Source organism: Oryzias latipes, chromosome 14, assembly GCF_053564925.1.
Source record: "Oryzias latipes strain Hd-rR chromosome 14, Olatipes_Hd-rR_3.1".
Lineage (NCBI taxonomy): Eukaryota > Metazoa > Chordata > Actinopteri > Beloniformes > Adrianichthyidae > Oryzias > Oryzias latipes.
In genome coordinates this window covers 11,476,327-11,501,290 of record NC_136250.1, presented here as the reverse complement: position 1 = coordinate 11,501,290, position 24,964 = coordinate 11,476,327, and the positions used below count along the sequence as shown (strand labels likewise).

Here is a 24,964-nt window from a genome sequence, read left to right as displayed (position 1 = left end):
TCAAGGGCATGTTTAGGGATGGGTTGTGGTGAAAGCAATATAGCTGCACTGTCTGCAAAATATCAAAAGAAATCAAATTGAGTAACATAAAACAGAACTCCCCTTGATGTTTTGTCCCACGCTTCAATGAAATGATCCACTGGAAAGTTCTACATTTTGTTTTGGTATATTTTAGCACGTCTTCAGTTGATTAGGGAAAGGAATTCCGATTGTGATCTGAATGACCATCATATGGTGAATAGTAATAAAAATGAAAAGAATTCAGGTAAACCTGTCCTTTTTTTTTCAGGTCATAAGCTCCTCCAGGTCTATTCCCAAGCCAAACGTCCTCTCTATGACCCTAAACGTAGTTGAAGGGACCGCGCCTGGCTCCATTATTGGCTCTGTGGGCCAAGTTGACAAGCCTGAATCTAATGTTCTGGAGGGCCAGGTGACCTATCTGGTTGTAGATGGGACGGATCGGGATGGGACTTTCATGGTGGATCGTCTCAGAGGGGATGTGTACCTGGTGCGGGAGCTGGACTATGAGAAGGGCTCAAGCTACACTCTTCACGTCGAGGTTTCTGACTTCTCCAAGGCGTTTCCGAATAGCTACCTGGTGAAGCTGGAGATTAATGTGCAGGACAGCAATGACCATGCCCCTCAGTTCTCTGAAGACCCTGTTACCATAGTGATCCCAGAGAACAAAGAACCTGGAGCTTCCATTTATGCCTTTCAGGCTGGGGATCAGGTTAAAATTCTTCTAAAATTGTATTAAATTAAAGCAACAGTTGCATAATTATTGCTATTTTTCGTTTAACCTAACAATTTGTTTGGTGTGTAGGATGGCAGTGGGCCCAATAGTGAACTACGTTATTCCATCGAACACCAGTGGCCTCAAACTTCTGACCTATTGGCTCTTGACCCGCTTAGTGGGGTCCTGACAATAAGACAGCAGTTAGATCGTGAGTCCACACCCTTCCTCTACCTAGTGGTACGAGCCACAGACCAGGCAGTGGATCTCTCTCAGAGGCGCTGGGGTTCGGTCACTGCTCGACTGTTTGTGAAAGATGAAAACGACAATCCTCCGGTTTTCAGCTCTCCATCTGCGATCAGCGTCATGGAGGATCAGCCTGTAGGGTACGTGTCAATTAACATTTTTACGTTTGTGGTCCAATGAAAAAGTACAAAAATGCACAGTTGTGTGGACATTGTGTGCTTAATAAAATGCAAATTTGTTTCCTCTGATAGGTTTGTGATTTTGCACGTTATGGCTCACGATGCAGATGAAGGAGAAAATGGCAGAGTGTCATACAGAATCCAGTCAGGCAACAACGCTGGTCGCTTCAGTCTGAGCCCCAATACAGGTAAGTTAAACTTAACCCTTTAACACCTGAGATGTATCGGGCGACATCTACCGGTAAATAACACATCAAATCAATCTTGAGCACTTTTCATGAATCCATGCCCCAAGGGCCCCTGTTCAACGTGGTTTCCAACCAACCTGCCATTGAAGCCCCTTATTGGCTAAACACACCTTATCCAGGTAATCAGCAGCAGACAAGGCCGGATTTCTGGAAAACCAGCAGGAGGCCGGCCCTCGAGGCCTGAAGTTTGGCACCCCTGCTTTGTGAAGTTATATAACTCTTTGATCATTGAGGCAACCAACGTGAATCAGCTGATTCTGACACAGAGAAAGGCGGCTTTTCATACCGGCTTTACATCAGTAAAGTGTAGCATATGTACGCAGAGTAACCTTTCTCCAAAGCTGAAATCAGCTGATTTTTCCAAATATTGCGTAAACACCTCACTACTGTAAAGTGTTGCATAACAGCACAAGGCAGCTTATTTCCCTTCAGAATTTGCTGGAATTACATTGATTAAACAGTTGAAGAGTTACAATTGTCAAAGGAATATTGACACTGGAGATAAAGGGATTAACTGCAAATGGGCAAAATAAAAACATTAATATTTCATGAAAAACTGAATTTTTGAGTTTTATAGACTTTAGCTATAGTAGTACTTCATTTTCATTCATTCATCTTCTTCTGTTTGTCCCTTTTGGGGTCACGGGGCTGCTGGAGCCTATCCCGGCCACTTATGGGCGAAGGCAGGGGACTCCCTGGACAGGTCGCCAGTCCGTCGCAGAGTTTTGTACTTCTGCTTTAAATAACATAACAGAGCACGGCCGTTACACCCTGTTGGGTATTTAGGATTTAAAAGATAACCTGCATTCCACTTATGATAATGGCACTTATGAGTAAATAGTGCAGGAACTCACTAACCCTAAAAAAGCACATCTTTCCCCACAGATCATGCAATACTTCAAAGCACAGTAACTGATATTTAACTGGGCTGTATAGGTCTGGGCAACTCTTAGGCAACAGCCTAATGTATGTTCAAATTGAGTCTCTTTATCGCTGGTGCTATGCAGTGTAGGCATGCTCTGGCTGGAAAGAAATTAGGAGCCATAAAACAGACACTTAATGCAGGTTCCAGATGGAAGAAAGTCTCAGCGTCATTGCTGTCAAATGTCGAGTGGGTTTATTTCACTTCTGGTTTGCTTCTCAGACTGTGTGGTGTTAATCTTGCCATTAATAAGCTCTGGAACAGCAGATTAGTATGTATTGCCAACATGTTTGCCAAGCTGTGTGTCTAATGTGGGGGCAGCATTTGACAGGTTACAGCCTATATATAGAAAGTCAGCTCTGCCAAGTTTTCTCCCTTTCTCATTATTTTTGCTCTATAGTTTCTTCTGTGTTTCTTATACTCTGTTTAACTGTTTAAGTTCACTGACTTTTTCTCTCTTTTTGGAATGACAGTAATAAAAACTAGTGCAGTTTATATTCCGGTTGTATTTTTCCTTTTACACTTACCAGGGGAGGCAGAAGGACCTCACAGACACACTGTCTCAGAGCATCAGCTTTGCAACAGTCATCGTGTAGCGTCTGTTTGGTACTGTGTGGTCTCTAGATACACATCTCTCAGGCACTCCTGGTAAATGTGTTGAGTCCTGCAGAACAAGCACAAACAAGTACACAGATGCAAATTGCATGTTTCCGCTCACTTTGGCTGACCTTCCTGACTTGTTCCGATGACAGGGCTATGGGATGTAGGGAAAAAAAGGCTGGCAAAGTGGAAATGGAAATTCTAATTTTAGGTGCTATTTCAATTGCAGTGAATTAGATTAGATGCAAGCACATTAGTTTGTGTCTCACTGATTTAAGGGAAAACAGTTTTCAGCGTGTGTTAAAAAACAAACTATCTTTAAGATGTGACTATGCTCTTTGTTTTTGTTTTTTTTATTGTTAAAAATCTGGTAAAGGAAAAGCTCTTATTTGTTAGTCTTCAATGCATACATCCTGATGATTTGAGGCACAGAGAAATATTGTAAGCACACACCTAAACACTTTTATTAGTTATATAAGTTATATGATAATCATTGAGTTATATGATAAGTTGAAGTTGAAATTTTAGTTGATTTAATTCTTTTTTTTAAATTAGTTTTAAATTTCTTTTTTACAGGCTCTCTATCCATCCTAAAAGCTCTGGACCGGGAAGAGCAGGAGGTCTTTAACCTCACGATTGTTGCAGAAGATCATGGAATACCCCAGCTTTCCACTTCTCAGGTCCTGTGCGTGCAAGTGATCGATGTGAACGACGAAGCTCCGATGTTCCAGCAAGCTGAGTTTGGAACCCATGTGATGGAGAACAAGGGTCCAGGAACTACAGTTCTGAAAGTCACCGCCACGGATCGGGACCAAGGTTGGTTCACAATTTAATTTTTATCACAGTAGAATGGGGTTGTTAATAAATACAACATTAAAATGACAAGACTTTCTTCTATTGGTGTGCAGGCTCAAAATAAAAATTAGTGCAAAATTTAATATTGGTCCAACGTTAAATATTTGTGCATAATGTTCATATGTTATTTTAGGAAGAGTTATGCATTTAAGGAAACACTAATATAGTTTTCACAATAGTGGGGAGACATACTATTCTATTCTATTCTATTCTATTCTATTCTATTCTATTCTATTCTATTCTATTCTATTCTATCTGTATCATTAAATTTATTTTTATGGTTTGATTTTTCCACTAAAGTAAAGCTCTAACTTTTTCATGTTTAGGAAAATAAATTTCAAAATTTTCCATTAAGACCAAATCATTGGCCCACTTTGAAACTAATCCACTGAGACAAATAAGTAGTCTTGCAAAATCAAACTTTTCAAAGTGAACTAGTAGATCACAACCAAATCTGTTTCTAACATTTTCCCATAGTGACATTTAGTTTTCCTTTGTGGTAAGTGTCATTTTGTTCTGTAACTTTTACTTTTAATGCAGGTTCTAATGGCCACATAACATACGGAGGTGTGACTGAGGATGGCTTTGTCATCAATCCCTTGACTGGAGTCATCACCACTACAAAGGAGCTGGATGCAGAACTACAGAATCACTATGTACTAACAGGTACTTTGCTGGGTGTTATCTTCCAGGAGTTCATGAAAACTCAAATCAGTTAGGTTTTCTATTCTCTAATTCTTAACTTTCATTGATAGTGTATGCCAGGGATGGAGGGCTCCCTCCAAACTTCGCCAAGGCTGTGGTCAGAGTGGAGGTACAGGATGTGAACGACAATGCTCCTGTCTTCGCAAAGATGTGGTATGGACTTGAAGTCCCAGAAAACCAACCTGCTGTGGAGCTTTGCTTCGTCAAGGCCACAGATCCAGACTCTGGTCCTGGTGGGGAGCTGGAGTACAAAATTGCAGGTAAGAAAACAAAAAATGTGTGTACAAAATCATAGTAATTTGCCTTTAATTGTTGTTGTTTCAAGGCAAATCTAATCAGAAGTTAATAAAATGTTCAAAAAGATGGGGAATATTATCTCACATCTCAGATATTTACTTGATTCAGCCCCCCACTCCCCAAAAAAAGTCCCATCAATTGTAACACAGCAAGATGTGTGAAATTTGTTCTTTGCACTTGTATCATCCCCTGGGGGAGTGGTGAGCTGTAGACACGGCTGCACTCAGGCATTATTTGGTGGTTTAACCCCCCAATCCAACCACTTAACACTGAGGGGTCAAGCAGGGAGGCATTTGATCCTCAGCCGAGGATTTGAACTTTTGAATTTCCAGTCACAGGGCAGACACTCTTCCACCAGGCCACTTAGTTTTGCATTCAGACATGAAAGTTATGAAAGTAATGCAGACTACACACTATTATGTTCTAGACAACAGTCATGTCATAGATACGATCTGAGCATGTTGCATAACTTTTTGCCAAGGATTTATTTTTATTAAACAGTCATATTTTGACTTAAATCCATACTTGGAAAAATTATGCCCTCTTTCATGATAAATGTCTGATTTTCAGGAAATACTTGTATTATTTTTAGGATATTTTTCTGCTGTTTCTTTTCTTCTAGCTGGTGATCCTGATGGAGATTTCCAGCTCCACAGTAGAACCGGAGCACTCTCCACTTCACATGGGCTTGACAGAGAGAAAAAGCCTAAATATACCCTTGAGGTGGTGGCTGTAGACAGAGGGAGCCCGGCTCTTAGCGCAACTGCCACAGTGGAAGTCAAAGTATTGGATGTTAATGACAACAGCCCTGTCTTTAGCAAAAATAGCTACACAGTGGAGGTTTTGGAGAATGCTGAAGAGGGGTACCAAGTTTTGCAGGCAAGACAAAAACCACAGTGATAATGAGGGATTCACTTTGCACAAATGTTGACGTCTTCTTTTTTTTCTTCTATCAGGTGTCTGCCACAGATGTGGATGAAGGCCTCAATGGGAAAATTTTGTATTTCCTCAGCCAGGAGGCAGATGGAGCATTTGCTGTAGATGAGGACACAGGTCGAATCACCACAGCAGCACCACTCGACAGGGAAAAACTGGCATCATACAACTTTCGGGTTTTTGCAGTTGACCTGTCACCTTCTGTTCCCATCAACTCCTCTGCTCAGGTAAACAACATGGTTGTTTTGGCGGAAGGAGTATTATTCTATCGTTTTGTAACTTGAAAAAGAAAACAAATTTGATCAAATTTTCCAGGTGAAAGTCACCATTCTTGATGTCAATGACAACGCTCCATTCTTCATCCAAGATCCATTGATCATTGAAGTGTCCAGCAGGCGTTCTCAGCGTGTCTTAGCCACTATGAAGGCTGAAGATAAAGACTTTGGGGCCAATGGTTCTGTGTTTTATCGTTTTGCCACCCCAGTTAAAGGTTTCAGCATTAACTCCCTGACTGGGGAGATTCAGGCCACTGAACCACTGGGCAGTCTGACCCAAGCTCAGAGGACCCTGATAGTGGAAGCCATGGACCAAGGTAGCCCAGCTCAATCTGCCCATGGAGTTGTGGTGGTTTATGTGAAAGAAGTGGAGTACAATGGAATTCGGTTTTCCAAAAATGCCAGAGATGTGAGCATTCAAGAGAATGCTTCAAAAGGTTGGACAGAGTGATCAAGTATAGAAATCATTGCATCTGTGATGCATTTGTGTTTGAAAGCAACCTCATATTTTCTGAATTTTAAAATTCCAGGCACAGCGGTCGCTCAGGCTCAGGCTGAGTACCCGGATGGTACACGTCAAGGGATTAGCTATAGTCTATTTAGCGGAAACAAAAAACATTTGTTCAAAATCAGCTCCTCAACAGGTGAAACTTTACAGATTCAAGGCTAAAAATAGATTTTTAGTCTAATGTACTTGCTAGCATATTTTAATTCATTTTCTCGTATGTGCATGTCCTGCAGGTGAAATCTGGGTAGAGAGCTCCAATGGATTAGACTTTGAAGAAACCCCCAGACTCCGTCTCGTTGTCAAGGCTGAAACCGTGTCATCCACATCCTTCATGGCTTTTAATTTGGTTCTGCAGGATGTCAATGACAACCTTCCACGCTTCCAGCTGCAGAACTATGTAGCTTTTATGAAAGAAGCTCAAGGATATGAGATGCCAATCATACAGGTACCTTCAGATTTCCTTAGTTGTTTGGTTTAACTTTCCCACAGGATAGAAAGACCTTGTAATACTCTTTCCCTTCCCTCACTTTTCATCCAGGTGGTGGCCGAGGATGTTGATCAGGGCCAGAATGGTCAGGTTACATATTCAATTCAGTCATCTAGCATGAGCGGCTTGTTCAAAATAGACCCTGTTACAGGAAGCATTACAACAACAGCCATCATGGACCGTGAGATTTTTACACAGACCAAGTGAGTGTAAAGTTGTTTATATACCTCTGTGGTGGATGTTTGTTGTAAAAAAAAAATTACACAAAAAGAGAAATAATGTAATACATTGTACATTCTAATCACATTTCAAAACAAAAAAAATATATTTTTATTAAACAAAATCCATTTACATGCCTACATTCTCAAATGTCAATCTCACTGCAAAAAGGAAAATACATTGCAAACCGAAAACATATGGACTCATATGGAGTCATGGATTTTTCTAAAGGCTTATTTGGGGGAAATAATTTACCCAACAAACAAAATAACTTCATGCTTTATATTTGCATCTGAACCAAACAAAATACTTCTGGGCCAACAGGCTTTGGGCAGACAGGCCTAAAGTGATGTTGTTTGGCACAGTGCTGCATTTCTCAAAAAGTAGAATCGTGCATCTCAGCACAAACACTTCACACCAAATCTGCATGGGTTTTTGGCTCTGAGTCCACCATAAACTTTTCTGTAAATCACAATAATCTTGAAGGAATTTGGAGACACCATTCGTCCAAAAGTTAAAGCTTTGTCCAAACTACACCATACAAAAAATCAAGAATCATATCAGGATTTCACACCAGTTTGACTGAAACTGCAACAAATGTAGTTGGTGCATTAGACTAAGAGCCTTAAAATACCATAAAAAGGCATGTTCAAATGAACTAAAGCATTATTGTAACCATTGGTCAGTTTAAACTGTTACCTAGTAATGTGGGAGATTAAAAATGCCATGGTAAAAAGGGTTCCAAATGCTAAAGATATAGGAGCTGAAATACATATTCCATGCATTTACATAGGTTTTTCACACACTTGTCCTATAAACTACTGCTAAGTTTTTATCAAAGGAATTGCATAAATGTGCAAATTTTCAAAGGCTCAAATTTACATTTAATTCTAAAAACCTGTGGTGGCACACTTTTATTAAAATATGATATGTTGACATTCATCACCTAAAGTTATAAATTTAAATCTGGATTAAACTACAAATACAATAAGAAAGTACTAAAATGTATTTTGTTTTTCTTATCTGCAGGCTAGTAGTTACTGCAACGGATAGAGGAAGCCCAAGACTAGCAGGTTTAGCCACTCTGACAGTGATAATCATTGACCAGAATGACAACAGTCCCACAATTCCTTTGCCCCAGGAAATCCGCATCCCTGAGAGTAAGAATCTTTAAGAACCAAGCATGCTGTTTTAAAACCAACATACTGAAGTCCATTTGCTCTTTCCCTCAGATACTTTAATAGGCACAGAGATCACTCTTGTGACAGGCAATGATGTCGACTCTAGTCCTGCCCTTTCCTACTCACTGCTACTGGACCCCACAGCCTTAGGCAAGTTTGGGATTCACCGCTACACTGGAGGGGTGTCAATCACTGGCCCTCTGGACTTTGAGGAGAAGACATGGTATACAGTGACCGTTCAAGCCACAGACAGCCAACACCAAACTGAGGCTAACATTACCATAGTGGTGGAAGATATAAATGACAATGCACCTTTATTCACCCATGATCTCTATCAGGTAAGATAAAAAAGCTACTTTACTTTACTTTACACTACACACAGAGCTGGTTTAGCTCGTGCTGGTTTGCAGTGCCTTCGGTCCTTGAAACCAGGGTTCGAATCCGGGCTGCTCCCTATTCCCTTCTCTGCTTCTGTGCCGGTCCCAAGCCCAGGTAAATTGAGAGGGTTGCATCAGGGAGGGCATCCGGTGTAAAACATTGCCAACTTAACCATGTGACTCATCCTCAACAGAGAGGTTGTTTCGCTGTGGTGACCCCTGATGGGAAAAAGCCAAAAGAGAAAGACGATTACACTACACACAAAGTTGCTAAAGATTTAGTATCATCATAAAAATGTTTTCTTTTGTAAATATGCATTATGAATCTATAATTATAAGAATTTCAATTGTATCTAATTGAGGAAATTCACTCAACAGGAGTTAAAATTCTCAATTCCCCTAAACCTTTAAAAAATTTAATAGCAAAGTAAATTAGCATTTAGGAAATGTTGTTCTCCCCGACTCCACTGAAGTTGCACTTACAGATCTAACATGCACTAAAAAACTCCACACATGGACATTCCCAACTTGCACACCGTGTGGGTGATAAAAGTTTAACGCCTAGTGTTAACTGGGGAATGGTTGTAGAGACAAGCCTGTATAAATGGTCTCAGGAAATTACCTCAACATCAGGTCTCTCTGAGGAAAAACAAGGAGCATGGTTGTAAAATGCAGCTTGTCCTTTATGAGTGTTGTCAACCTCCACATTGTTGTTTGGAAAATGTGTGCGCTTTTATCAAATGTTGGTCAAATTCCCACATATCATTTTATTTTATTCCTTGTTTGCTAATAATCTAATGTTATCTTTTGCCATTTTTGCATTTCAGATTAGTTTACCTGAGCACACACCTCCTGGGAGTGCAGTAATCACAGTAACAGCAACAGATAGAGACTCTGGAGAGAATGGAAGGGTCAACTACAGAGTGATGTCTTCAACTCAGGAGGGGTTTTACATTGATCCTAGCAACGGTGGGAATGTCTTTTTGTTTTTTTGATGTTCTGAATTTTTACTGTTTTTTCAAGCTGAAAGTAAAGTCCATCAAATGTTTGCATTCTGACTATGATTATCTAATTACTTTTTCCTATCCAGGAACTTTGTTCATCAATCACAGAGCTGAGTTTGACCCCGAACGACCATCTGTTAACATCGTCATTGAAGCCAGTGATGGAGGCTCACCTGCTCTCTCCTCTCTGACTACAGTCCAAGTTCACATCTCTGACATCAATGACAATGCTCCAGTGTTTCACCAGTCAGAGTACAGGTCAGCCAGTGTTCATAAGAACCTGGTCTTGTAAATTCAACTGCTTTTTCAACAAACATTCCTCATCTGTTTTCTAGGGCTATGGTTTCAGAAGACACCTTTCCAGGGTCTACACTCTTGATCTTTGAGGCTTTTGATAATGACCTATCACGAGAAAACTGCGGGTTTGATTTTGCTATTGCCAATGGGAATGAAGGGAATGTGTTCCAGATTGAAAGCAGCGTCCGATTCCTGGAAGGCCGTGGATTCCAGACAGTTGGGACCCTACTGTTGGCTGAGGGTCTTGACTTTGAAACCAAGTCTCTTTACAACCTCACAGTGGTGGTGTCAGATCGCGGCGTGCCACAGAGAAGTTCTAGTGTCGCTGCACTGATAACCATTGGTGATGTAAACGATAATCCTCCAGTGTTCAGTAGACCAGAATACACGGTGGCGCTCAGTGAAGGAGCCGTCTCTGGGACTGAGATTATACGACTGACTGCAACAGGTGGGCAAAAACATTTCCTAATTTAACAGATCTCTTTTAAATCCTCTTTGTACATTCATTTTATTATACTCTTAATGTTTTTAGACCCAGACTCAACTCCTAATGCAGAAGTCCAGTATACCATCAGCTCTGGGGATGAGATGAACTTATTTTCCATCGACCAGTGGACAGGAGCCTTGCGCCTCCAGCGGGCGCTTGATAGAGAGCACCAGTCCACACATGTTGTCATTATTCAAGCCACAGATGGACAGGGTTATTTTGCCCTGGTTCCAGTCATCGTCGATGTCAAAGATGTAAATGACAACCATCCATATTTTCCTGTGGAAACCCTGACAGCGACTATCCAAGAAAATCTACCTGCAAACTCCCCAGTGACTGTTCTCCATGCCATAGATCATGACACAGGAGTTTTTGGCCAACTTAAATATTACATGATGGAAAGATCAGGGTCAGGAAGGGACAGCTTTGTCATAGAGCAGAATTCAGGAGAAGTTAGAAGTAAAATACCCTTTGATTTTGAGAAAATCAACTCCTTTAATTTTGTAGCAGTGGCTGTGGATTCTGGCAACCATTCGGCCACTGTAACTGTGCAGGTGTTTGTCACAGGTGAAGATGAGTATGACCCACTCTTCACATCTACTGACTTTGCCTTTGAAGTGCCAGAAGGAGCTAAAAAAGGCCAAAGCATCGGCCAGGTCCTAGCACGAGATGAGGATGGTGGGGTGGATGGGATCGTCCTCTACTCTCTACTCCCCAGTTCCCCATATTTTGATGTAAACAAAACCACTGGTGTGATTTTCCTCAAGTTGGACAGTTCAAGTAGCAGCAGTGGATCTGGGAGGACTAAACGAGAAACCAGACTGATGACGTTGGAGGTTAAAGCCCATGGTCCACATGATACATCTCGAAGTGCAGTTGCCCAAATCTCTATTGATGTCACAAACACTAATTTTGGTCTGGCTTCTGATGTCAATGTACTTCTTATTGTCATCATAGCTGTGTCCCTTGGTTTTATAATCTTACTTGTTGTTATGGCTGTGGTGGTGTTCGTCGTGAAATCACGGCGCAGGAAGAAGGGCCAGGATGCAGGAAACAGAACTGCTGCCTCTGGAACTGCTTTGAAGAAATTAGATGAATGCCACTCAGGACCTGCAGGAGAGAGTATCTACCACCAGGCTTTGCCAGGTTATGCTGCAGATCAAGGTGGGGCCGATGGTGGTCCCTACACTAGAGGGGGCTCTCTGGATCCTTCTCACTCGAGCGGAAGAGGATCTGCTGAGGCTGCAGAGGATGACGAGATCAGGATGATTAACGAATACCCACGGGTGGCCTCCATCACTTCATCTATGCAGGAACACATCTCAGCCAGAGGCCCGGACTCTGGAATCCAGCAGGATGCTGATCAACTCTCTGATATCTCCTGTGAGCCTGCTGCTTTGGAGGGAAGCACCTGGTTCAAAGGAAAGAAACTTGGAGGCAGCTTAAGTGGAACCTTGCTTTCAGGTCAGCTTCCAGTCTATAGAGATGAGGGCGGTGGTTACCTGGGTGTGGGCCGTGGTTTGAACATATCTCTCCCTAAAGACTATGCTTTCCCTGAGGATGGTAAACCGTCAGTGGATGGATCCCTCACTGCCATTGTTGCAAGTGATGAGGAGCTTCGCGGAAGCTATAACTGGGATTATTTGCTCAACTGGTGTCCTCAGTTCCAACCTCTTGCTAATGTATTTACTGAGATTGCAAGGCTGAAAGATGAAACTACTCAGCAGAGTCAAAACCCTCGCCAGCCGTTCCAGCCAAAGCCCAAAATAGATCCCAAACCTCGAATTGATCCCCCGCCACTCATCACATCAGTGGCTCATCCAGGGGCCATGTCAGTCCCCCCCAAAATCCCTGTGATTGGACGCACATTCCCCCACCTGGCCTCACTACGAAGATCACCAATAAGTCACGAGGGATCAATTACATCAGCAGCAATGTCACCAAGCTTCTCTCCTTCTTTATCCCCTTTGGCTGCTCGATCACCTGCTGTTTCGCCATTTGGAGTCAATCAAGGGCCCTCAGCTTCTATGATCACCAACAGGGAGCCCTCGCTGGACCAGAGTCCTGATCACGAGATGAGAATATGACTGAAAACCTACAGAACTAGTGAGAAGTGGGAAATTTTGCAGCCCATTGTTTTGAATGTCAGATGAACTGTTCTCAAATAACATTACAAGAACTGTTTTTCCAGTCACCCGAACAGGTGAAAAGTAGGCAATAAAACTCCCATGAAGAGAACAGTTGACCTTCTTCTGGAGGAACAATTGGGAGACTCTTTTTTTAATGGTTGGCAGTAACTTAACTGCTTACCCTGACAAGAACAACCCATTCTAAAGTTTTCATAAGTGACGCAGGTCTCTGTGAACTGATCAAGCTGAGGAGGGGAAATCCTCATTTGAATGTGCACTCAGCATACCCTGCAGTCAGAGATCCCTTAGTCTGTAGATAGATTACTGTTAAGTTTTGATGTTACCTCGCTGGCTGGCCAGAGAGCTAAGGACCTTGTTTCTCTCTGTGGACATTTTTTACTATAAAAAACGGATGTTATGGCTGCTTTTGAAGAGAACTTTGGACTTGAAAAACATGTGCTTTAATTGTATTTTTTTTTTTCATTTTTAAGACCTAAAACAGTGTAAACTTTTTTCTGCATCAAATCAAATGACATATTTTGATTTAACTATTGTTTGTATATTTTTATAAAGAATTATTATTTCATAGCCATGATTTTCCATTGAGAGGTTAATTTTGTGTTTTTACACATATGTATATTTGTATGAATGCAGGATACACCATGTGCATATGTGTCTAGATTTTTAGAAACTTGTGTGACAGTATTAGTGTGACAGTATTAATGTGGGAGGATGTTTTTTTCCTTTTACTTTATTTATGAAAAAAAACACAGAATTTTAGGAAGCAGAACACAGCCCACTCTAGGTTGTTTTGTTACCTTAGAACATTTTTGATTTTCAAATTAGAGGACATCTACAAACGAATGGGTTTGAAAAGTCCACCCCCAGCTCAGTGAAAGACAGATCTGCAAACTGGCACGGTCCCTTTAATCAAGGGTAATTGCTCATCACCTCTGTGTCTTTAAAAGAAATGTCTTCCCAATATTCATGAACCGAAACTGGCTTTGCTGCGAAGTTCATAACCAGGTTGATACTGTAAAATGTCATGAAAAAATGCAACACATTTGCCAAAACAAAGTAAAACATCAGTGTATGAGCCCTGTGAAGGCGCAAAACCTAGAGAAAACAGTGCAGTATTTATAGTCAATTTAAAAATTCTTTTAATGAATTTACATCCTTTTTTTATGTATATCGGTATTGCCATATACTTTAGAGCTGGTTCAGTCACACAGTGTTTCATTGTTTGGAGAAAAAGCCACTACTTCTGTTCTTTGTTCAGCAGAATCTCACAAATTGTCTTGTGCAAAGCTGTTTCCCGTTCTGCCGAAAGCTGGTTCTGCCAGGCATGAACTCATCTGCACACAAAAAAATATATATATAACTCCCAAATTACAGTCATGGTGTCTCAGAAATAAATCTAAATAGAAACGCTTCCATTTGAATTTCAGTGCCGGTGACTGACCACCGGAGTAATGGCTGGAAAGCATTGAGTTGTACCTGTTTTTGTAGCATACATTAAATTCCCACTGCTCTCCTTTATCAAACTGTGTCCCTTTCTTCCACACAAAAATTGAGGTTGTTGAGGTCTGATTGTCTTTTTGTCTGTTGAATTATGATACAGGGCTAAAAATCTAAACTATATACAGAAAAATGGCATTAAAAACAGACAAGACTATGTTTTTAGAGCAACCACCCCTCTAAAATAAAGCGAAAAGCAAAATGTACAGTTTGGTGCAAATCTAACGCCTACGACACAACTACCCTCACAGCTAGATGCAAGCTGTTGGGGTGAGAAATGGCCAAACCTGTATTAACTGTACATGAGAACTGGACTGAGTGACCCCTCCTCCCTCACGTTTCAAACAGGAAGTACCTGCTGGTTCCAAGAAGCCAAAATCTCATAGACTTCTATTTAGAAATAAATAACTATTACTCAGTCATTTGTCAGAATAATCATTCTTGCTATAAATTTGTTCTGGCTAATCCTATTTTTTAATTTACAGGGAATTTTTGCAGAGTGCAAGCTATTCAGAATAAAAGTAGGTGGCCTTGCGTTGAACGTTTGAAGCATTTGATTTACAGATTCTCCCGAGCTTGGTTTCAATGGAAAGGGTTTGGCATCTAACATTCTCCCTTTTCATTGGAGAGAGAGGTTGCCATAGAAATGTAGACTCAGACCAACACGGACCAATCACGGCTTACTGAGGACGTCTGGTTCCAATATGACATCGGACGGCGACTGGATTGACTTAATTTGGTCGGAACCAGAAGCAACTCATTTTCTATGGACAATGTTGCACTCACTGGTGATTTGCTGTTGTGTTTCAGTATTGGTTCATTTGTACTGGGATTTGTTGTTGTTGTATCTTAAATGTAAACGTGTCTTGCACCTCTCGGCCACCATACTTTACTTATGGCTGATAAATGAATCCAGTAAACGCAATATGTGGAAATATGTATAATATTGCAGTTATTGTGTTCAGCATAAGTTGCAGTCGAATTGTTCTGACAGAAATAATTGTGGTTGCACAAAGCCCAAACCTTTTCTAAATATAACATGACTGAATTCTAACTTAGCTCTTTATCAGACATGACAGTGATTAGAAGTGCTTCATGTCCAGCATAGAAAAAAGTGTGTTGCATATTTTTGCACTTTTAAAGCCAAGAGTATGTGAAGGATTAAGTTTAGAGCTCTTCTACATTCTTCATTATGACCATGCAACAAAAAAAGATGCAAGGGAAAGAGAAAGAGCTTAATAAATGCACGTTTTTAACATATAAAAGTCTGAGACTGAAGAAGAAGAAGTTTGTCCTTTGAAGAAATGTGAGCTCCACAATAAATCCTTTAGACAGTGTACAATTTTCATTTATTTTATTTTCCAAGAAATGCAATGAGTTTTTGACAGAAAAATGAGATTGTACCAACTATTAAGTTCTCCTTTTAAGTTTAAGTGTCCCAAAAGATTCAACTTCAGGGTCATTTTGACTTTTGTCTCCAGCTGTAAATTGTATTTACCACAGACAAATACGAACTGATCCTATAAACTCTGATGTCCTTTATTGGTTTGTGAAAGACTGAAATGAAAGCATAAATGGCAAAGCCTGTTCGATTGGAGTTTATTTAACCCCACTTCTAATCCTCATGAAACAACAACTGGGCTGGACAGAGTAAAGAGACATTTTTTTGGGTCCACCGAATTAAATTTCCCCTATGTAGACAAATTTGAGCTTTCAGAAATCATAAAAGTTAGCTCAAAGATGTAGTTCCCTCATAAATATGGAACATAAAACAAATGTAAAAATTTAAAACAAGGCTCAAAATCTGTCTAGTTTGGTGTAAAGTTGTATTTTATTATATCCACCACAATCTCCAGTTTTGCTTTGTTTTACCTGTTGTGTCTTGTGTACAGGTTGGCTTTAGGTTCGTTCTCCTGGAGGTCTCTGCCCCTTTTCAGTGGCACTCCATGAGTGACGCTCAGCTGCTTTTACTTTAGATTATTTGTTTGAGCTCTATTTTAGTGTCTCGGAGTGTTGCTTTAGTTCTTGGGATCCTTACCTGAGTCATGCTGTTTTTCTAGTCCCGTTGTGTTTGTTGTGGAGTTTTTCCCACCTAGAGTAGTCTTTTCTGTTATCATAAAAACTGGTTCTTCTCTCAACCTTCTTGTCTAGTCCTGCATGGGTCATCCTAAAACACTGTGACAACATGAGAGTAAAAGGTAAATCCTCCCCTTTAAAACTCCTGCTAATGATCACTTGTGGAGTTTTGCAATTAAATACTTTTGACTTGTCTTTAAATTCGAGAGTAAAATGTTTAAATGGATGGTATTCTTATTCTAATGGTCATAGTTACTAAACTTGATATCAATATCAAAATCTGTTCAATCCAATCCACTTTGTTTACAGAGCACATTTCCCAAATGAACAGTTTCCAAAGTGCTTACAGAGACGGACTAAAATTAGATACAAAATAGAACAATGAAATGAATAAATATAAGTTAAAAACACAGAGGACCAGGACCCTTTCAGGAATCAATACATACCAGAAATATCTGCATAAAAAAGTTGTTTTTCATCAGAAAGCAAGGACATTTCAATCGAACACAAACTCTACAGTAGACCCTTTACTGACTTTTTAAACCAGTCGGTCTCAACATTTTGACCTTACACGTAAATGGAGTCCTGCCAAATTGCTCTGAGCTATGATCTCTGTTGAGTGAACATTAATGTATTCATGCCACCAGATTAGCATCTTACAAGTTTGCTGTCCAACTTATATAATGCAAACATTCTGGGTATTTTATGGCAAGTTATTGGCATCCTCAACTGATCAGCAAAAGAGGCTGATTTATTCAGATGTTTAGTTGATGTTGATGCTAAATATCAACACAGGTGCCTTACAGCTCATTGCTTTGTTAATAAAAAAAGAAAATTTCCTTTTCCTTTTAGTAATCGGATCATAGACATAGAAACAATTTAATTGATTTTAAGCTTTCGTGACTAAACAATAAACTCATAAAAAACAGTCAGTACAAACATTTTACAGCAAAATAATTGCAGACCCTTGTGGACTTTCAGTTTTGTGGTTTCTGATTTTACAACAATATGTTACTAGTATTGGTTGAAAGGCATTTTTTATTTCAAGACCTTGGACTCAATTCCTAAATGCCTGAACAGCCACCTCAAGTGTTTGGAACAAAAGTGAAGGTCTGGAAGAACAAGCATTTTGATAAATCTCATTCATCATAAATATTCATTCCGAGAAAGCACACTCTGTTTACAACTGTTTTACTTCCAGTGGGTCTGGGAGTTCTGCAGCTGCACTCTTTGGGAACAAAGCCTGTAAACACCATATTAGACTTGGCATATGCAGTAGTTTGTGTCCAGGTGCTGTTTCGTTCTAACTTTGATCAATTCTGTTTTATTACATTATAAATCAGGGATTTTGCATGAAAACAAAGCACAATAAATATCAGAACATGCAAGCACTTCTGCAGTATTAAGTATGGCAAACTGGCAAAAGACCAATAACTGCTGCAGTGAGCACAAGTCTTTTTACAGCTCTTTCCTGTATTTTTCTTAACTATAAATAAAATTATCTTGGTGTTTCAAATTCTAAAATAATCTATTAAATGTAAAGATAGGGTGGTTGAAACACATAAAGCCCAAAAAAATCTAAATTAAGATTTTCTTTTTTTGTAGTTTAATGATAAATAGAATAAAAGTTTTGGTTTTGTGTTTGGGTTTTTGTTGAGTCTGTTGTTTAGTGAGTTTTTGAAACATCAGTGTGTAGGGACCATCTACTGTTAAAATTATAAACTGGGATGCCGTCTGCCTAGAAAGTGTCTGCAGTTAGTTTGAAATATGTGCAGACGTTCATCTTAAAAAGGCAAAACAGGAAAACATTTTTCAAGTTAATTCTGAAGATATGCAAGGTGGTCTTCTTCCATTTTCATTTTTTTTCAGTTTACAGCATTATAAGATTTCTGCTCAAGATTAGCTCAATTAAAAATCAATAAAATCAAATTCAACCAGAAAGCTCTTTGAATTGATTCCCAGAAACACTAAGATATGTAAAAGTGGGCCAAAACAACTTTAGCTTGAAGGTCATGAGGCTTCCAGTGAATCTACTCACCCCCTACCTGCACTCCACACCCGCCCTGGCAGGAAATTATCGTGGACGTGCATTAGGATCACAGGAGAATACCACTGGTGCTGAAGTCCAGCTTCACGCTGTTTGCAGGATGTTATCTCTGCTGGTGAGGTGGAAACGCCTCACGCAGTCACAGACATGTGTGTTGACCTTGTTGCCTTTTGGTTTTATCATCTGCCTCTGCACTGAAAGTGTCCTGTAGTGAACTTTGTATCTAACATTGTTCCATGTTTAAAAAGAAATTAACTAAATTTAACTTGCATCCAGCAAAAATCCATTATTTTCTGTCTTTTTTTTTTTTTTACTGATACTTACATGAGGAACAACATTCAAGGAGGAAAAACACTCACAGAGGCTATTTGGCTCTTTGCCTTTGAATTCCTATTTTTAGTGAGTTTCCTTTTTTTTCTTTCCTGCAGCGTCAAGCAAAGGAAAAATGACAGGAGAAAGGATCCAGTTAAGTCAGCGTAAGTCTGGTTCTCATTTATGCTGACCTTGTGTTACAGAACTCCCTTGCCAGTGTCACTCTTACTTCACACTGTAGGAGGGAGGAGAAAGCAAGAGAGGTAAAAGAGCAATGGAAATTACAAGGGAAACAAAAAGTACCTGTGTTGGTGAAACAGCAGAATCAGATTTTATCATACTGATAAAAAAAAAGCACTTTCTGACCTCTGCTTCAATGTTAATTAGTGAGAAATTAAAAGCAAACACAATTTACAAAGTTTATTTTACCTTGCTATATAGTTTTGTCCATTCTAAAGAAACAACTGTTAACACAATGTTAAAAATAGCACCACTAATCAGTTTTAAATGCTATAAAAAAGCTGGAAAATGCTGGTAAAACAAGCTCCTGGATTATGTTGCAGAGCAATCATTCATAAAGGGACATTGCATGAAAAAATCTATGTATTTCTAGCAAAATATTGAGTTACCTAAAAGTATGAAAAGTCAGTGCCAAACATTTCCCTTTACGGTCTGTGTGTTGGGTTTTACAATACTGAAAGCACCTTGGGTTATTTTTGAAAAATTAACTATATCAAATAATTTTCTCTAGTGAGGTTTGAGGTACCTAACAATTTGTTACTTTTTATATTGTGAAATGTGTTTTACAGTGTCTTAGTAAATCATAACATTTTTAACAACACTGACATTTTAAATGTTGGATGTCAGTAACATTGGATAAAATAGACTTTAGTTATTGAGGCAAAATAAATATCCCCCAACTCCTTCTGGATAAAGCCCATCTGCTGGACTATTCAAACATGTAGTTGTGGGGTTAGATAGGCTAATTATTTTCTAAGAGTCCTGGTACATCACCTGTCCACCCTGGGGGAGGATCCCTCCTTCAGGTGGACACCCCTGAGGTTTCTTCATTTTTCTGGAATCCATTTTTTTTAGGAGTTTTTCCTTACCAAGAAGGAGGGTCTAAGGGCAGGGATGCCCAGTTTAGTTTAGTCTGTTTAGTTAGTTAATTCAGTTTAGAATTTTCCTATTGAATTCCATGTTTTCATGATCCTTTTGATCTTATGTTTTACTTTACAATTACAGGTACAAAGCCCATTGAGACAACTGTTGTTGTGATTTTGGGCTATATAAAAAATATTGATTTAAATTGAAATCGAAATACATTGGGGGAAAAATATTTGTGAGTCACTTGTTCTGCAGCAAATGAAGTTTGAAATGTTCATAATGGATGCAGTTCATCTGTGAGAGACAGAATGTAAACAGAAATGTTTGGGAATTCAAATTGTATGATTTGTCCTAAAATTGTGCATTTGTAAAAATTCAGAAAATAGATATTTTGCCCCTAAAAATAAGCAATAATTCTGTCCCTCACTGACCTGCTACTTCTAGATAGATCTGTTCTCCACTTGTTACCTGTGTTTATATCACCTGTTTGAATTGGTTGTCTTTATAAAAAAAATACTTGTCCACACCTTTAAACAGTCGCACTGCAACCTCTCCACCACGACCAAGACCAAAGAGCTGTCAAAGCACACCAGGAACAAGATTGCACACCTGAACAAGACTGGCTGAACCAATTTACAAATTTACAAACTGTTGGAGCAATTAATGGAAGAAATACAGTACAAGATTACTTACAATCTACTTCCACCTGGAGCTCCATGCAAGATCTCACCTGGTGGGGAAAAATAATCTTGAGAACAGTGAAGAAACAGCCCAGAACTACAGGGAGATGTGGTCAATGACCTGAAGATGGCTGAGACCACTCTAACAAAGCTTAGTCTTAGTCATCATGAATCACTGTGAAGCATGGGGGTGGAATCACTATGCTTAGGCGCTGATTTTCTGCAACAGATCTTTTTAAGTGGGACAACTCACTGAATTGGTGACTGCCAAATACTTTTTTTGCCCTGCTGTAAACATAGTCCTATAAGTCAGTCAAATTTTTTTGGCAATTAGTTTTTAAGCCGATAGATTTGGCATGTGTGACTTTTGTCGCATTCCTGTTTCTATTCTATAGTATCCATCTGGCAGAGTGGAATGTCCTGTCAGGTGACAAATCTTACCTTAAGGTTATTTAAAAATGTTCAGACAGGATTGGGTTGTGGCTAAAACAGGCTTGTGTTGTCACATGTTTAGAAATTAATGAAAAAATGTTAAGGAAAATGAGACGGTCTTCGTAGATTTTTGAAAACATCATGGTGACTCCATAAAACATCGTAACCTTCTTTTACATTTGTTTGGTTTCCACATGTAAGATATTAATAGATGCATGTGGTGTTCAAGTCCATATAGACCTAATAATGTGTTACACCGTCAAAAATGTCTAATCTATCAGTGATAACTGATCAGATTAGTCCCTGTGCGAAAGCCCACGACTCTCCATCCATCCATCATCTTTCGCTTATCCATTACCGGATCGCGGGGTCTAAGCAAAGATGCCCTGACAAAAAGCAGTTCAACAGATACTCCGTCACCCGGATTGGCGTCACTGGGGTCCCACTTTGGAGCCAGGCCTGGGGTTGGGGTTCCTCCCATGGGCCCCGGTCAGGTCCAGCCCAAAAAAATGGGGAAAAAATGTGGGATCACCATACTGAAGGCCAACCACTTGTAGGGGGGCTCAAAAGTGGCTGGTGCAATGTTATGCCAATTGTTTAATCCTTATAACCTAAAAACTAAGCCAATTTTACTAAAAAGAGGGAATTCAAGGTAGAATAAGTCTTGCATCTTTAATAGAATCAGGTTTTTAAAAAATTTAAAAGCAAGCCCTTACTTTTTTTTTCTTACATTTAAGTCGTTGAAACCTTTAATGGGTTTGTCATTAACCCAAAATGCATTAATCATACAACTACACTGTTCTGGCGACTTCCATAGGGAATGATGCACAACGACCCACCTGAGCCTGAATGGGCCATTCAGCCTGGCCCAAGTCAAAATGTCCCCAAATAGCTTGTTTTGGAGAGGGGTACTTTTCTGCTCTGTAGCTGTTGATTTTCTGGAGTTTGACGGTCACATGGATGGCACCCAAAGAGAAAGAAGAGGAAAAAAGTCAGAGAGGACTGAGTGAACGACTGCCAGCAATACTCAGTCTTCTCTCTGCAAACGCTCTAATTGATTCCATGCCTCTGTCTTCACGACTGCTGTGCTCTGTTCTCCGTCCCGCCCTCTCCCGCTGCAGCATGTAACTACCCTGGGAAATGCCTGTCTGCCTATTAGAAAAGCCATAATGTTAGCAACAGTTCACTTTTTGTTCACATCAAAATCTTTGCATGTCTTTTCATTTTGTTTTATCTTTTCTTTGTCAGTGTTCATATAAAGGCTCATTATTTTTTCCTGCTAATGCTCCTGTGTCCTTTCCATTAACACTGCACTTTGTCTGTCTGGCTATGTTTTAGAGATGAAAGTCAGCTATTCGACAGAAATACTCAACTTTAGAAAATGGTCCTGGCCTTGAACCAAGAGGGTTAGACTAACAGTCTGAGCAGTGAAGGAAAACTACCTGACAACAAAAAGCACACACAGGCAGAAACCTGCTATTGTGAGTCTTTACAGGGGAAATATTGTGTGCTAGTGGAAGCAAAACATGTTTTACATTACAAGTGATTAGTTACATCTATGACTGAAAGACTGATGGACTGCCACCTTTTTTTCCCCTTTTTGATGAAAAAAAATATGTAAAGCTACACTAAATATTTTTTCAGCATTTTAAAATACCACTGTTGCCCATTTATTTCTCTGTGGCTCTGCATATCACATGTCCACCTGATGTTTTTCTACTGTTTGCAGTGCAGATCCCAAAGCTCTGTGAGGAGGTGCGAGTTACTGACTGCTTACAGTCAAAGAAACAGCTGGCATTATCCACTGCAGGTTTTCAAATGACCACCAGCCTCACTAGGGGGTTTAGAAACAGCCTTCCATTCCGATTATTTGTCTACAGTCCAGAACGTATGCATGCAAACTATCAAACGGTCATGAATTCTGTAAAAACAGAGGACATCTGTTAGGATATCAGATTTTTCCACTTTTTGAACACATTTGGGAAAGCCAAAGTACATTTCACAGAGTTAGAGATTTAGTTTGTTTGAAAAAAAAAATCTTTTTCATTGTAATCATAATCAACTGTTATCTCGACAGGAAGTTATTCATTCAATGAGGGTCATTGTGTCTATAAAATTAAGGCCCCCAAATATGAAATCAGCCATAACGGACCACTGCAAGCAGGAAAACCACATCATGGACTGGGAAATGGCTAAAGTCCTCCGCACTGAAGACAACAGACACCGCAGATGGATCATGGAGGCGGTGGAGATAAGAAAGCGAGCCCATACTTCCATGAATAGGGATGGGGGGGCCTTCCTGCTCTCCCACACCTGGAGCGACATCCTCCAGCAAAAAACGGACATCAAGGGGCGGAGTCACTTGTCAAAGTTTGACAGGTGACTCCGCCTCAGTCACATTCATCTGTTTTTAAAGACGTCACACACCACCACCTGATGACGACCTTGACGAAGGCGGAAGGTATTCCACCGAAACGTGTCGGTACGTTTTACATTACAAAACAAACCAGTGTCTGATAAAAAAATAATTTAAATACGCAGGAAATTATTCAGTCGGAGGTTAATGTCCAATGATCCAACTTTGATGATCCTACTTTCTTTTCTTTTTTTTTTGCCATTTAGCCAGAATTTTTTTCTGATTACTTGAGGTATTTGCCAGCTATTAAAGAACGTGTCCCCCCCCCAGCCATTATTTGTAAGAATAATGGCTTTGTCACTGAAAACAATAGAGCATTCAATGTATATAACGTTTGCTACAAGCTGTGTATCAGAAAATGACAAAAACAATGTTATTCTGCAATTGTCTGGAAGAATTGTAAAAGGTTTATCAAACTAAATATTTAATGTTCTGTTCTATCATAAGGCTACAAATGTGTATGTAAAAATGTTAGTTTGTCAGTATAATGCCGTGTCAGGACAGCAGAAAAACAAAGGTTAAAATAAAGTCATCAAATTGTGAGAAAACATTTTATAAAAAAAAAAAAAAAAAACGTATCGTTTAAAAAGTTATTTTAACAGGAAAAAGTCATGCTTTTTCCAAATTAAAATTGTGATTTCATGACTATAAACTTGTACATTAAAAAAAACAGGTAAAGCATTTGCAAATTACGACTTTATGAAGCAAATTTGTGCAACATTTTTCTCAGAATTTTACGACCTAATTCTCTTATATTTCTATATTTTTCTTCTTTTTTTGGTACCTCTGATTCTCCGTCCCATTATTCCATACATCCTGTGGTGAATAAAATAACCACTTTATTTTTTGCCATTCCAGTTTCAAATTTTTTTCTTTTCTAGCATCACGTTTATCTGAGCTGTCTATCGCTGCAATCTTCTAGTGGCTTAAAGAAGAAGGATCATTCTATTGAGAGCTTTACCCAGGCAAGCTTCAAAAAGTTCACTCAGATTGAAGCTGCCAAAGAAAGACTTAAAGCATTTAAAGAGAAGATTGGTCATATGCTGCTTCTTTGACTAGAGGACCTATGGGGATCAAGCTTATCTGTGAGAAAAGCAAAGCACTTGTCATTTCAGCTTAACTAACTGCTCTGCTTAAAAACTTAAAAAACAACACAAAAAGAAAAGACTCACTAAACTCTTGGGTCAGATTAAGTTGGTCTTGAACAGTGCTGCCAAGTAGAAAGGCTTATGTCTACTTCTACTTTCTGATGGCAAAGTCTGCTCTTTTTGACAAACTTTGAGCAGAAAAACTCGCATGGCTGATGTCATAAATGAAATAGAAGGATGTGGAATAGTGGATGAAGTCGGTTCATTTGTTGCACATCCATGATTGTATAGATGGTGGTGTTAGGATGGACAAAAAATTATGACTTTATCAGAATCAATAAATAATTATTTTCCTAAGTCAAATAAATTAACAAATCTGTATGAGTAGTAAAAGCCTTTAAGGTCAAAAGACGCAGACAAAAAAGAAGTATTAAGAAAAGACTTGGCACCATAAACTACAGAAAAACAGAATCTTAAGACAGTAAAACGACTCGTTTCGAGAAAAATTGTCTAATTTTCTGTCTTGCAAGAAAAAAAACCTTATCAATATAGTTTTTGATTAAATAAATAATAGTGGTTTGAGAAAACATGTCTTAGCAACTA

General features: G+C 39.4%; 1 protein-coding gene across 2 annotated transcripts in view; it reads left to right on the top strand.

Moving 5' to 3' along the window:
• The window catches only part of dchs1b (dachsous cadherin-related 1b), a 114,369-nt gene extending 100,140 nt beyond the window's left edge, over positions 1-14,229 (top strand). For both annotated transcript variants that reach the window (XM_078931127.1, XM_004076301.5), the window contains 18 exons: positions 290-730; positions 824-1,119; positions 1,231-1,346; positions 3,505-3,744; positions 4,324-4,449; positions 4,539-4,748; positions 5,408-5,664; positions 5,742-5,948; positions 6,037-6,433; positions 6,527-6,640; positions 6,738-6,949; positions 7,043-7,194; positions 8,240-8,370; positions 8,443-8,729; positions 9,596-9,737; positions 9,859-10,030; positions 10,108-10,517; positions 10,602-14,229. In XM_078931127.1, the coding sequence (XP_078787253.1) occupies positions 290-730; positions 824-1,119; positions 1,231-1,346; positions 3,505-3,744; positions 4,324-4,449; positions 4,539-4,748; positions 5,408-5,664; positions 5,742-5,948; positions 6,037-6,433; positions 6,527-6,640; positions 6,738-6,949; positions 7,043-7,194; positions 8,240-8,370; positions 8,443-8,729; positions 9,596-9,737; positions 9,859-10,030; positions 10,108-10,517; positions 10,602-12,643 (5,952 nt within the window). In that variant the 3' untranslated portion in view covers positions 12,644-14,229. The remainder of the gene's footprint in view (positions 1-289; positions 731-823; positions 1,120-1,230; positions 1,347-3,504; positions 3,745-4,323; positions 4,450-4,538; positions 4,749-5,407; positions 5,665-5,741; positions 5,949-6,036; positions 6,434-6,526; positions 6,641-6,737; positions 6,950-7,042; positions 7,195-8,239; positions 8,371-8,442; positions 8,730-9,595; positions 9,738-9,858; positions 10,031-10,107; positions 10,518-10,601) is intronic.
• Positions 14,230-24,964: the final 10,735 nt, after the last annotated feature.